Source organism: Electrona antarctica, assembly GCF_951216825.1.
Source record: "Electrona antarctica genome assembly, chromosome: 1".
NCBI lineage: Eukaryota > Metazoa > Chordata > Actinopteri > Myctophiformes > Myctophidae > Electrona > Electrona antarctica.
Window position 1 is genome coordinate 25,026,633 of NC_136806.1, and position 14,514 is coordinate 25,041,146.

General features: G+C 44.9%; 2 protein-coding genes across 2 annotated transcripts; one reads left to right on the plus strand and one right to left on the minus strand.

Annotated features, from left to right (window-relative positions):
• Positions 1 to 2,126: 2,126 nt before the first annotated feature.
• LOC306930065 (uncharacterized protein) lies at positions 2,127 to 9,273 on the minus strand. The gene is made up of 5 exons (XM_079510808.1): positions 8,732 to 9,273; positions 7,937 to 8,256; positions 6,380 to 6,651; positions 3,742 to 3,853; positions 2,127 to 3,600 (listed from the first exon to the last, which is right to left on the minus strand). The coding sequence occupies exons 2-5, from the start codon at positions 8,226 to 8,228 to the stop codon at positions 2,579 to 2,581; spliced, it is 1,698 nt and encodes a 565-aa protein (XP_079366934.1). The 5' UTR covers positions 8,229 to 8,256; positions 8,732 to 9,273; the 3' UTR covers positions 2,127 to 2,578.
• Positions 9,274 to 9,478: 205 nt separating this feature from the next.
• mif (macrophage migration inhibitory factor) lies at positions 9,479 to 12,759 on the plus strand. The gene is made up of 3 exons (XM_079510819.1): positions 9,479 to 9,699; positions 10,352 to 10,524; positions 12,511 to 12,759. The coding sequence occupies exons 1-3, from the start codon at positions 9,592 to 9,594 to the stop codon at positions 12,575 to 12,577; spliced, it is 348 nt and encodes a 115-aa protein (XP_079366945.1). The 5' UTR covers positions 9,479 to 9,591; the 3' UTR covers positions 12,578 to 12,759.
• Positions 12,760 to 14,514: the final 1,755 nt, after the last annotated feature.

Genomic DNA, 14,514 nt, shown 5'->3' on the forward strand with positions numbered 1-14,514 from the left:
GGCCTACTTGTGCGCAAGTAGAGTGTGCAAGTACTGCCGACAATGTCCTTATCAACCTTGAAACTTACCCCTAGCTACGTCACCATCAACAACCAATAATGCCATTCTAATCCCGACATACCCTCTACCGACCTTATACCAACTTTGTAACCTTGTGAACAACACCGACCTACATACTTACAAGCCGATCACAGTATCTTTTACACTCCCAAATTGAAACCTATCTTAGTTACGTCAACATCAACAACCAATAATAAGGGACCACCGAGGACACACCTACATACCCACCTACATAATTACGTCACCATCAACAGCCAATTAGGGCAGTCAGGCTGCTGAACAGCTGACCTTGAACTGTATTGCACTGTATTGTCACTTCACTTCCACTTTTTTGTGTTTTTGTCTTTTTCTTTGCAATATAGATGTTTGTTTATGTCCTGTATGTAAGACTGAGAGTGCTCTGAGCAAAAATAATTTTCATTGTATTTATACTCTGTATCTATACATATGACAAATAAACCTGAACCTGAACCCGAGGACAGGCATACATACCATACATACGCAGCCGACCGCAGTACTTGCACGCTCTGCTTGCGCAATTGTAACAACCACTAAAGTCTAATTTTACCGCTTTCCTTGCAACAAAGCTACTGCTCTCCCAAATCTGGCTGTCTGCCCCCCATACTGAATACTATCGCCATTTTATTTCATTGTGTCAACTAAATCCTCCATTAGAGATCATAGTAATGCAAACTAGATTCAACGTACTCAACCCTGCACACATTCTAAATATACCCCCGAAATATCGTACTGAGCAAATGGACTGTTACCACCTTTAATGATGAGGAATCATAGGGAACCATAATTCATCTGTACACATAGTTCTTAGATGAAATTGAATGTAAATGGTCAGTTCTATGGGCCTGTGCTATGCTGCTGTAGCCTACTTTGTGAAATAAACCATCTGAGGAACATCTCGTCAATCTGTCTGCCGTCTCAAACTTTCTCCATTGCTCTCCAGTTTTAGCAGTCTCTGTACAGTGTACACGGTGGGGACTATAGTGTTTTTGTCATGGACACTTGTACAGTTACATTACATTTTCTGCTTGAGTTGAAAGCATTAAGACCCATTTTAACCCTTTTAACCGGGATGCACACGCAGATTAGACACACCAACGGACTAACATGCGGAAACGACGGTCGGACATGCGCTGCTCCCGTGCGTGCGGTTAGGGTTTGAGGTAGGTTGTCGGTCTAATGACAGTCGGACCAATATGTCTAATATGTCTAAACTAAAGCCTGTACCGACAACCAATAGTCCGACAGCCAATAGTCAGACGCCCATCCCTAACAGCACCACTCAGTTCAGACGGGTCTGATGTTTTTTCTACTATGGAAGGTATAATAGGCATTTGTAGGCTAATTAATGTAGATATGATTATTTTCTTTTTTTTTCTCTTCCAAGAAAATGGGAAATGGGAAAGAAAGTTGGATGATGAAATTGTTGGAATGAAATTGACTGTCAAATATTTGTATTTTGTCCTGTAATGTCATTTTTATCAAATGTCATGTTTTTATGTTCTGTGGACCCCAGGAAGATTAGCTGTTGGGGATCCTAATAAAACTATGGTCAACGGTCTACATAGTGAGCCTTGGTTGCTTGGTTTTTGCTCAACTCTTCCATACAACAAATTCATTTTAATATTCTGCCTCAAGATTTTTTATTTTTTTTTAAACAGTCAATTAGTTGGTGGCCTAGTCAGTTATAAATTGTGTATCATGGTCAATTCAGGGGTTGAAAGTTGGGGTACCATTAATAAAAACCTATATAAAAAGGCAAAGACTTTTGACATCACATGCTACTTAAAGCATAATTAAAAAAATGTCCTTATGTTTTTAAATGGTACCCCAACTTTCAACCCCTGAATTTCATGATCCACAATTTTTCAATACAAATTTTAATGTTATTTGGATGGCCCTAAGGATCATAAAAAACCTTGAACGATTACTATTCAATTTATTTTGGGTCACACCCCTTTTTAGCTTAGATTGACTGGCCTATTAGTGAGACTCCTGAATTGACTGCCAGTCAAAAGCTTATTACAAAAATATTAAAGGAATCAATGTCATTTCTTTTCATTTATTTCTCATTGTCATGAGCAAATACAATCGTACAAAATCCATGGTGATACTATCAGAAAAACCAAGGCCATCATGAATTGGACATGAAAATTATTTATACAAAGATATTTCTGAGAAACATAAATATACATACAAGAACTTTCGATATATACAAGGACAACACCTGCAATCAAAATAGCTGAACATCTGGCATGATCTATTTATGGAAATGTACAAATGACTTCCAGTCACCTGGACATGTAATTATAATGGTCATATGATAAAAAGATGTTTTATCCCTCATCTAATTGAGGGCAGTATAAAGGTCAAGTCCATATCCCTTACATACAAATAACCTTTTAAACATTCTTCAATATCCTCTTTGCAAAAAGGTTGCAAATTCCACCGAAGTGAAATCATTCTGAATTGTGACTGGAGTGCCATCAATGTCGGCCTCTCATGAAATGGTATAAAAGCACTGGTGGTTTTTCAGCTGCTCTGGTTCGTTAAAGCTCTTCCCACACTGGGAGCACTGGTTGGCTGCCTTCTCACCGCTGTGGATTAGCTGATGTCTCTTTAGGTATTCCACACGGCTGAACCGCTTCCCGCATGCCTCGCACCCATACGGACGCTCGCCCGTGTGGATCCGCAGGTGCCGTTCCAAGTTGCCTAGACGACTGAAGCTGCGGCCACACTGTGGGCACCGGTGAGGCCTCTCACCTGTGTGCACCAGTTGATGCCGTTCCAGCGAGCGTGAATGTGTGAAGCGCTTCCCGCAGAGCTCACAGCAGTGCGGCCGCTCGGCGGCACAGGCGCACTCGTGGTTCTTGAGGGCCCAGGCATGGCTGAAGGAGTTTCCACAGGAGGCGCAGGGGAAAGGAGTGTCTTCTGCCCCACTGCCCGATAAGTGGGCGCCCCCTAGGGGACAAGGATGCTCATCCAGCTCAGCCTCTGAGACAAAGCCTCCTCCACACTGGGGGCAAAAGTGCAGCAGGTCTCCACATCCCTCCTCCTCCCCTCCGCTGTCGCCCACACTCCCGGGGGCTGAAAGATGTGGTAGCTCCTCTGAACATCCCTGATCCACAACATCATCTTCAGACTTCATCTTAGACCAGCCTGATCTCATCTCCACTCCAAGCCTCGGACCATCCTTCATTCTGTCTTGCCCTAGCAGGTCTTCTCTCTCCAGTGTAGGGGGCTGTGGGTCCAGCTCCCCATCCTGCTCTAGCCCGTCTAGGCCAATGTACTTGGGCGCTAGGCTGATCTCACTGCCTGGCATTATGTTGGGGTCTGGGGTAACAGGGTTGGAGACTCTCATTGCAGCTTGTTCACGCCCCCTCTCTGCCCTCAGCGCCGTCTCCAGTCCTCTCAGCTCCTCCACGCTCATGCCACCCTCTGAGGGCTCAGTTGAGTCCATGTCCCACTCCTCTTCGTCTCCCTCACCTGGTTGTAGATCCGGAGGAACATCCGACAGGTCTCCTGAGAGAAACAGTGATAGAAAGTGAAGAGAAATCCATGAGTGATCATTTCCACTTGTTGACCAAGGACTCCTTCTGAACATTTCACAAAATACTCCCACACAGACCCCCTACAGAGTGGACTGTGATCTCTTCTCATTACCTTCACTGTGGGCTCTGGAGATGCTGTGAATTTTCTGCGTTGGGGGGTCCATCTTCAAAGCCTCCTTGATTAGCCGGAGAGAAGCAGGCTGGTAGCCCTCTAGTTGAGGAAACTGCATACAGAATCATAGTTACAGAATAACACTGTGGTCAAACAGAGTTTACAATGTAAACAAGTCTGTAGATGCAATTCATTAAAGTAAAAATCAAGATGTACTATAATCGCTATAGCAGCAATGTGTCTCATTCACATTGTCAACACTGTAAAATGCATGCAGACTTAAGGTTTATGTACCAATACGACATGGCAGACCCCAATAAAAAAAGAACAGAAAGATATATTGTCATGTGTGACAAGTAGTGGAGTGATAGGAACAGGGAGGACAAAAGCATGTCAAGAAATTACAAATATGCTCAACAGTGCGATATCAGAAAAGCACACCATTGTAGTAAAACATTTATGGTTCGACATAAAAGTATCATGCAAAGTAGGTACAGTTAATTAGAGATGTCGGATTTGTAAAAGGATCAGTTTTAAAAAGTGCAATAAAGAGACTGCACTGTGTTGTCGTCAAGTATAGTAAAATTAAAATAATGACAGATTCTACAAATTATGGTTTCGCTATAAATATAACAGACGGTGTGATGTCATGTCTACGCCTAAATTGAATGTGTATACGATATAAATAATTAGATTTGCATTTCAGAGTAGCTCTGCACTGTACATAAGCCTTTTGAGCTCTAAGCGAGCCATCTCTAGATGCTAGGTTTTATGTTTACCCGGTATCCGATTAATTGTTTTCTTTAGTTTTACTTGAGCATTTCCTCTGTAGTTTGGTGACTAGCTTTCATGCCATTTACTCTGATCTTTCACTTTTAAGTCACAGTTGATTAAAGCATCTGATAAATGACAAAACTTTACATTTTCTAAGCCAGCGTGAGTTCACACATGATGCTGGTTATAACCATAAGCCTAATGCGAACAGTACATTGTAACGTGTTCATGTCTGACTCTTGAGCCTGGCGTTCAGTATACAAGTCTGTATTTGCATTATTCCGTTAATAGAGGTTTGGCACTTCTTTTTTTCCCACGATTTTGCAACCCATTTTTTTTTCACCCAGTGTCAATTATCTAATGTGATCCTGGGCGCTACACTTCCTCTGCCAACCTGGGGGGGGGGGGGGGGGGGGGGGCAGTGGACTGACCTCATGCTTCCTTCTATGCATGAGGAGTCCAAGCTGCTTCTTTTCACCTGACAGTGGGGAGTTTCCCCAGCTGGACGTAGCATGTGGAAGGAACACGTTATTCCGACCAGTTCCTTTCCCCTCCATCAGGCGCCCCAGCTGGCCAGGGGGAGGTAGTTTAGAGACCAGGATTACTGCATGTTTTTTGTGAGGGTACCTACCCTAGCGGACATGGGGGAGAACATGCAAACTCCACACAGAAAGGCCCTTTCGGTATGGGCACTGATAACACGGAGGAGGGAATACTGCCCCCAGCACCCACAACGTCCCCAGCGAGAATCGAACCCAGGACCTTCTAGCTGTGAGGCGACAGCACTACCGAGTCCCGACTATGCCACCGCGCCCCCATTGGCACTTCACAAAGAATAAGGAAATTCTAATAAGCCATGTCAGCGTATTGTTCCTACATTTTTCGAAACAGAAGTACAATGTATACCATGCCAAAGACCAAATTCAGATAATTAATAAAGATGAATGCTACTATTTGTGGAAATTCTGATCATTTGCACCTTTCAGGAATGGGACCCAATGAATGGACATAATCAGTTCTGTCATATAACTTTTTTAAACTGTGTACATTGGTGATTATAACTATAATCTAGCTGATCTTGAAGCCTACAAAAACGGGGGGGGGAAGAAAAACTTTTTTTTCCCTAATCAACTAGTACCAACTAGGTTGACTAGTGGATTTACTAGTCGACAGTTGAATAGTCGACTAGTTGCTTAAAGCCCTACTTACGGCCACATCTGAGGGTGAAGCAAGCTCATCATACCAAACCAAACCACTGTTACATTATGTTTAAAACAGACACAGTTCTTTAGAGTCCAGCTTTGAGGGTTTGTGTAAACACAAACACTGAAGACGCAAATTGTGATTGGCCAGAATGAGTTGATGTACGATGATAAGAGTGACCCTCACTTCACACGTTTGATTATGTTTTACTATCAAAGCAAAGCACACCTCTGCAATGGCTTCCGATGTTGTCTGCATGCTTTGAATATTCAAAAGACAGGTGAAGGCACGTAAACGTGCCCTACCATTGGGTCACGTCACGTGGGTGGAACATCAAAGAGCTTTTCAACTCTACTGTATTCCTGCCTAAAAGCTTCCCGTACTTGAGGTATGGAGTGACCTATTCAATGGGTGCCTCTGCCATCTAAATATCAAATCAATACCTTTCCCTTTGCCCACCACATCGCTGCAGTGATTCAGTAACTGAAAAACATTAACATCAGTGAAACTCTCATTCCTTATTAGAATTACTCTTGTTTTCACTCCATACAGCCTTTTCTCCAAATGGAGCTGCCAGGCGGGCAGAGATGCTGTGCTACATTCTCCTGCTTCTGCTACTCCTCCTCCTCCTCCCCTGAAAGAGAGAGCCTGTCTCCCTCACCTCCTCTTTGATGTCAGCCGTTTCCTCCCCCTCTCCGCCGAGGCTGCCCTCCCCTTCCTCGTCCTCATCCACCATCCCTCCCTCTTCCTCTTCATCCCCGGGGAACTGGATGAGGTACATCTCCCTGGCCTCCTTCCCTCCTCCACCTCCTCCTCCTCCGGCAACCAGACCCACAGCTCCTCCCACACCTCCCTCGCCATCTCCTTCCTCCCACACACCTCCAGGCCAGCCCTTTCCATAGGCTGCCGCTGGGCTCTGCTTCTGTTTGCCTCCTGTGGAGGAGGAGTGAAGGGATTAGAAAAGAGGAGAAGAGAGGAGAAGTACAAGGGAGGGAGTGCAAGATGGTAGGAAGGAGAGAGAAAGAATGAGGGGGAGGGAAAGGCTCAGAGGGCGGAATGGGAGAGAACGAGAGAAGTGTGAGGAGATGTGGATGGGAGGTGCAGGAGAGAGAGATGAAGGAGATAAGAGGGCAGAGAGGTAGTAGAGGAGGGGGTGGAGGAGAGAAGGCAAGAAGTGGGAGGAGAGGTGTTGGGGGAAGGGAGAGAGAAAAAGGGGAGGGAGGGGGAACATGATGAACGAGTGAGGAGAGAAGGGGTGGAGAAGGACAGTCCAGAGAGCAGGAGAGAGGGAAGGAGAGGAGAACACGTGACAGAGGAGAGAAAAGAGATAGAGAGCGGGAGAGAGAAGTGGAGCCAGGATGAAAGAGAGAAGAGGAGGACGTGTTGAAGGAGAATCAAGTGATGACAGTGAGAGAGAGGGAGATGGAGAGAGAGGGTGAGCGAGAGTATAAGTGGAGGTGGAGAGGGAGTGTGTAATTATGGATGGAGGGAGGGTGGGTGGGGGAGCAGAGAGGAGTGGAGGGGGGCGGGTACAGCGTAGCGTGATGAAGGAGAGAAGAGAGCAGGAGAGCAGCGGTGGAGGAGGTGGGGGCAGGGAGAAAGGAAGGATATGGAGAGAGCGTGAAGGAGAGAGGAGCGGGAAGGGGAGGAGGTAGAGTTAGAGAGGAACAGAGCAGGAGAGAGAAGTGGAGGAGGTGGGGGTGGGGAGAGGAGAGGAGTGCAGAGGAGGGAGGGAGAGAGAGTGTGCAAAAGGCACAGAGGAGTGGGAGGGACAGAATGCAGTGGAGAGAGAGGAGAGGGGGAGGTGAAGGACAGAGGGAGCGAGCATGAAGAGGAGGCGGGGGAGGAAGAGAGGGAGGAGGGAGGGAGAGAGATCAGCTCTTGCCAGATGGTTTCCAACAAAACAAGTGTGTCTGTCTTCACGTAATCACTGTCTGCAATACATTGTTATAACACCCCCTATATATCACGTATTTCAAAAACAGAAAATAGTGAACATATAATGACACATTTCCATTTGTACTAAATAAAGATGGTTCTTGTAAGGTAGAATTTGCATACAGGCAGTTCCACTCATCATCAGTCAGGCAAGCCAAAAGGTGAAATATACCATTGTTAGCTCTAGAGACGGGCTTGAAAGCAGTCAACCGCATACATATATACATAGATACAGCACACAAGGTGGCACTGACAAATACTAAACAAGGCCCCAGTTCACCTTTATGTTTTTTCCGCCCTCCGACTCGTCTGTCCTCGTTGGCAGCGAGCCCGGCACCACGGCGGGTCGCAGCCCACCCCATGCCATACTTGCGTTCGTTCCTCAGCTTGTTCTCGGTCAACCTCAGCCGCAGCTTCAGAGTCTCATTCTCCTTCCTGTTGAGTGACAGCTCCACGAGGTAGTCATTGACCGTCTCCTGGAAGAGTTTGGTAATCTCACAGACTGAGGCTCGGATGAGGCTGTCCATGACAGCTGTCAGGTGGGTCTCAAACGTGGTGACAGATTCCTCCATGATGGGCCACGGACTGGAGCAGTTTCAACTGTAATACAAAATTGTAATGTCATATTGTGTGTGCGTGTGTGTCTGTGTTTTAATATAGCTTTTAGTTTTAATATAGCTAATGAACAAAAAATAACATTTGTTCTGGGTTAAGTGCTTAACTCCTTGCTTTGCTCGCCTCCTTCAAATGACAACAAGGCCAGTAAGCATGAGTGCAGTGCTCAATAAACCAATTAGCGCCAGTTTCCCCAATTCCATCGCAATGATCAAGTTAATGACAACACATGGAGCTCGCTGGCGTTACAGTACCGTTATGTAAAGTGTAATAACCCTGTGGCGTGCTACGTCACGTTAGCCAGCCTGCTAGTTAAACTTGCTGACTTGTAAGATCCAGACTGAAGGAAGGAGTGAAGGTTAACCAACCTCCCCTCCGTAACGTTACTAAATGTTGGAAAGTAGTGTGGTGCTAGCAGAATGGCTAATTCTGCTGCTACAGACAGACAGTCAGTACATACCCGTTTGTTATGCCTGACACCAAGAGCGTGGGGAAGTCAAACAGACTAACAGTGCGCGATGGCGAGTTATTTCAAAGATCATCGATAGGTCCGGGGTCGTTGCCGGGTAAAGCAAAGCAGGCGAAGTGGTAAAAAGATCAGCGAAAACATCCAACTTGTGTCCAAACGGGTGCTGCTGTGCTGTTCTGTTCCTCCTCGGCTCGCAGTCTGTTTTCCTCCTCCTTGCCTGCCTCTAGTCTACAGCGCGATGATGCTGCTACACTGCGCTTGCGCTCTACCGTAATTACTCTACACTCAAGAGCAACCGCACCCTAAAAACAACACTTCTTCTGCGAGTACTTCGAGTACTTCGTCATACGGTGGCGTCGCGCACCGAAAATAGCCGATCTACAAGCTCACATAGCGTGTCGCGCTATTAATGGTTGTGTGTGGCGAGCTTGATTTGTAGATCGGCTATTTTCGGCGTACGATGCCTTCGTACGACGACGTATAAATCACAGCACTTCTTGGTTGCAAAGTTAGTTAGCCAGGTCATGTATGAGTCCTATTGTTTTATAATGTGGCTGGTGTTTTTGTGTGCCTAAGCTGCTAGAATGATCTAGTACTAGTAGTTATACTGATGCATGTTATAAACAGGTTATAACTTATAAGCTATCTTCCAGAATGAATGGAGGCGCTGTGGCCATGATGATACTTATTTGTCACGTGATCATGATGCTGCTGCTAGCGCGGAAGTCGCGACACACGCGTATTGTATTAGGCTACTGCAGGCAGAAAACGGCATCAGATCATCACACACACCACACCACGGTCGGTCGCTGCTCCTTCTGGAAGAAAAGGACGCTTGAAACGGAGCAATCATGCCGATGTTCATAGTGAATACTAATGTGGCCAAAAGTGAGGTTCCACCCGAGCTGCTCTCCGAGGCCACTGATGCGCTTTCCAAGGCAATAGGCAAACCTACACAGGTAAACTTGATAAATAGAAAGGGTTTTTCAGTAGATATTATATATTAATGTAGGCTATGATTCCTATACGCAATGCAAAATGTTAGATGTAACTAAACTTGTCTAAGCGTTTCAAATATTGACCTAAAGCAGACATTAAATCGGCCATCATTTGAATTTAATGATGCAATGCATTATAAACCCAGATTTAGCTAATCCTGTGAATGGCGCCGAGTGTGCGCAGACTAGATCGCCGGTGCAGTTGCCAGTTCAGTTGTCATACTCATACGACATAAACACCAAATGTTTCATCAGTCAACTATCCCATATATAATTTCTTAATTCTGTCTGTTAGCTGATCTTAGATGTTTGATTTATTTTTCGGAAATATGCTAATTATTCAATTCAATCCACTCTTTGTCTTTGGACACCGTGATAGCCTACTCAAAACACCAGTATTATTAATTGATTGAAGTATTTATTATCAGATTGGAGAATTACAGTAGCCTACATTTCAAACACAACTCAATACAAAACTGTTAACTATGTGGACACCATAAATCATTAGCCTACACTTGTTTACAATAGGGTCCACCATGTTCAATTCATCATAACACACTGTTGACACTCAGTTCCTCCTAAAAATAGTTTTGCAATATCTTGTCTTTATCAGTACATTGCTGTGCACATCCTGCCTGACCAGATGATGATGTTTGGAGGAAAGGGAGACCCCTGTGCCCTATGCTCCCTCCAAAGTATTGGCAAGATCGACGGTGCCCAGAACAAAAAATACTCTAAGCTCTTGATGGGGCTGCTCAACAAACACCTGGGAATATCTCCTGACAGGTAACACAAGCATGCATAAAACACACACACAGTCACACACACACACACACACACACACACTGTCAGCGTTGCTGGTGGTGGTGGCGGCGGCGCGTTGCGGTTTCTCGGAACGAAAATAATTTTTTTTCCTGTGGCTTAGTCATGATGTTCATGCACTCACTGAGACACTGAGTTTAATGTGACCAGTCTGACCACTGTGCCAAGTATTTAAGCTATTCAGCTGAATCTATACAATTCAATTCAAAGGAGCTTTATTGGCATAAGAAAACAAACGTTTACATTGCCAAAGCAAGTGTCACAATACAATAAAAACAGTTGAAAATGGGGGAAATAGTACAGTTGGAGGGGGTACAGCATTTTGTAAACATGTATATAACATTGCATCGTTATATACATGTTATAACAGGGTATAAAGCTGTTTTGAAACAAATGGCAGCAATTATTTTGCAGTCACTTTGGGACAAATTGCAGCATTTATTCTCAAGACTATTTAAATGGTATATAGAAAAACTCAGATTTTTTGGCTTTTCTGCCTTTATTGACAGGAAAGAGGGAGAGAGAGAAGGGGAGAGACTAGCTCCTTTCGGAACCATACGTTAAAGTTTCTGACATTTTGATGACTTTACGTAGGGTTCCTTCTCGTCGACTTCCAGCGACGTGGGACGCAATCTGACTTACCCTGATTTACCCCTGTGCTGCGCTGTGGGTGTGCTAGTTATTTGTTCCAAAAGAAGCATATATCTGCTATAGGAGCCAACGGAAACATAAATGAAACTTTCCTTTGTCGCAGAAGCCGTTAAGTATTTTTAAACTGTGCTTGACCATTTTGGCAGCTCTGAAATTCTCTCTTCGGTCCCTCCTTGTTGACATCTCGGTTGGCTAGCTGCGCCTACGAGGCGCGTAGGGAGGCGCAGGTAGCCAACCCCGATGCTGGAGGCGGTACAATGGGATGTCAACAAGAGAGAATTTCAGAGCTGCCAAAACGGTCTACTTAACGGCTTCTGCGCCGTTCGCGGGGGGTTCGGTTGTCTCCGTTGTCTCCTATAGCAGATATATGCTTCTTTTGGAATATGTCAGCATCACACACGAACAGCGCAGCAAAATCAAACGCAACGGTGTCATTGTGCGTTTGAGAATTATCATGTAGCTTTGCTTTGGTGATACCGGACCCTATGGGTTGGGGTCCAAAGGAGCTCAACCCGGGGGGTCCGGAGACGGGCTAGGGAGAGACATGCAGCAAAGGTCGTCATGAACGGGACTCGAACACGCGACGCGCTGTCAGGCCAAAGCCTATATGTGGCATGCATAATGCATAATTAATTTCAGTGAAAGTTGCTCGGAAGACTGCCGGAAGTATAATTATAACTCAATGGCTCGAGCGAGTGGAAGTTTAGCCTAGCCTAGGGCTTACGCACGTGACGTCATGAACGTCCGTCCACCTCCATGAAAGTGGTGCAATTCCACATTTCGCCAGTAGGTAGTGGCAGCTTCAACGTTGGATAGCCTTACTGGGGGCTTGAGATACAGAGAAAAAAAAGAATGAAATAGCTGAAAAGTGGGGGGACATTTTGACCCTTCTGACACCCCCCCCCCCCCCCCCCCCCCCCCCCCCCCCTCCGGCGCCCCTGCGTCACACACACACACACACACACACACACACACACACACACACACTCTTTCTCTCTCGCTCTCTCTTTCTGTTTCTGTTTGTCTCTCCAATCTGAGAACCCATTGGAAAATAAAGGAAAAACAGCGCCCTCTTATCATGAATTTGATGCGAGTCAACAGACAGAAAGACTACTCTGTCATACATTACGCTACCTTAGTGACAGACATGAGACATATGCATGCTGTCTGACAGAATCACATGCACTTGCAAATACTGACATAAAGACGGCAAGTAAGATTCCGTCAACATTCACCAACACTGTATCTGCCAACAGTTAATATCCAACCACATTAACCACTGTCTTGCATCTGTTTCAGGATCTATATTAACTTTACTGACATGGAGGCAGCCAACGTTGGCTGGAACAACTCAACCTTTGGCTGACCTGAAAGTACGCTCACTTCACCATTCCAGTAGCTGGCCATCTTTATGATTATAGTTGAAGCAGACTGAATGAAGATGCCGTGGTGTTACTGAGCAAGCACAAGATTACTCATAATGCACTTAGCTGGATCCATTGCACACTTTTGCTCTTATGTTCAATAAAGTGACTCATGGAGCTCAAAGTTCTTTATGATTGTATTCATTGCATTACTTGTATAGCGAACGGGCACAGGGAGGAGTTTCGCACAGAACGAATTATTCTGGTTGCCATATTGTTCTATAGCTCTCACTCACTGTATTGTTGATACAATGGTACGTATGGTACATGTTGACTTGTTTTTTTCCCCTTTATTTACCCAGGGTAGTAGCTGAGCAAGTGCTCATTTTCAGCAATGCCCTGCACATAGAAACGCACAGACAGACAAACATTTTAAAACCTGGGAGCTGAACAGTACAACCACAGTCTTATACTGTTAGCTACTGAGCAGTTGGGGGTTCAGTGCCTTGCTCAAGGGCATTTCAGCGGTGTTGGGGGAGGGGTAAGTGGTGCAATTAACTTCCCCATCCAGATTTGTCCTGCCGGTCCGGGAAATCGAACCAGAGGTGTGCTCTTCTAACCTTTAGGCCACCACTGCCCCAAATTCATGCTATATTATATAGGCCTACAGTATCTATCTATCTTCATGTAAAGATTGTGCTGTGATATGTGAGTGAGAGACCATAATTATGTTTGCTAAATCTGAAAATTAACCAAACCATCTCTTCACCAAGATTGTGATGCCTTGTCAGTTTGTAGATCCTGTCATTGTATCTGGTTACTAAATTGGTCATGTCATGTCACACAGTTGGAGGCAGCCACAGGCACTGGCAAAGACTAGTACCTGCTACTGATTACCTTCCAAATGTATGAAGGACGGCTATGGCCTAAAGGTTAGAGGAGCATACTTGTTGTCAGAAGGTTCCCAGTTCAATTCCGTGTCCGACGGTTGTTATTCCGACATTATTAACCCTAACCATAACCGCATGCAAGCCATGCAGATGCCACCGGGTGAGTCTTCAGATTATTAACTAGCCATGTATGTTGGACTAACGGAATATCGGACTAATGTGCAGTCCCCCAGGAAAACATTTGGGTGAGGACATGAATGGCACCACTTACCCCTCCCCCAACACCGCTAAAGTGCCCGTAAGGCTCAATGAGCAAGGTACTGAACCCCCAACTACTCCAGTGGTGATGCTCAGTGGCTAACAGGTTTTAATGTTTGTTTGTCTGTGTGTTTCTAGTGCATTAAGCATTCGTTTTGCACAAAAAACACTCCTTGGCTAAAAACAGCCATAGCCGTGACAAAGGCTATGGCTGTTTTTAGCCCAAGGAGTGTTTTTTGTGTGCAAAACTAATGCTTGGAATGGATTCAGAATCATGAAAAGTTTGACATGTCACATGCTACTTAAAGCATAATGAAATTTAGCAAATGTTGCCTTATTGTGTCTTAACAGGTTGTTAAAATGTATTTTTGCAAGGGGCATGGGGGCTACATTTGTTTTTTAACCTTCATAGATGATAAATCCACTGAGAAACTGACCTTTGCTCTCCGCAGTCAAGTATCAGATATTACCCACCTATAAAGGAGGAAAAAAATGAGACACAACCAGATCAGATTCTTGCTGACATGCATACAGTTGCAGCATGAGTTAAAGCAGCAGGTCCCACACCTTTTAGGCATTAGGCAGCGCCCACTTATAATATTGGGTTGATGCACCCCCAATCATCCATACCTTAAAAAAACCCAAATCAAAATTATGTAAAAACAGCCCATTAAAGGCATCAAGTTGAATTGTGTATATCATGTAAATATTCAACTTAAGAGAACAACAATGTGCTCTTACATTTAAATGAAACTGAAACTGCACTGCAACAAAGATTTAATTAACTGCAA

Bases quoted from the DNA above. Each gene is read 5' to 3' on its own strand.
- LOC306930065 (XM_079510808.1), bottom strand. From the start codon at position 8,228: ATGGAGGAATCTGTCACCACGTTTGAGACCCACCTGACAGCTGTCATG. The intron at 3,854-6,379 runs GTGAGGGAGACA...TTCTGTATGCAG, and splicing joins CGGCTGACATCAAAGAGGAG to TTTCCTCAACTAGAGGGCTA. The intron at 3,601-3,741 runs GTAATGAGAAGA...TGTTTCTCTCAG, and splicing joins CTCCAGAGCCCACAGTGAAG to GAGACCTGTCGGATGTTCCT.
- mif (XM_079510819.1), top strand. From the start codon at position 9,592: ATGCCGATGTTCATAGTGAATACTAATGTGGCCAAAAGTGAGGTTCCA. The intron at 9,700-10,351 runs GTAAACTTGATA...TGTCTTTATCAG, and splicing joins CAATAGGCAAACCTACACAG to TACATTGCTGTGCACATCCT. The intron at 10,525-12,510 runs GTAACACAAGCA...CATCTGTTTCAG, and splicing joins CTGGGAATATCTCCTGACAG to GATCTATATTAACTTTACTG.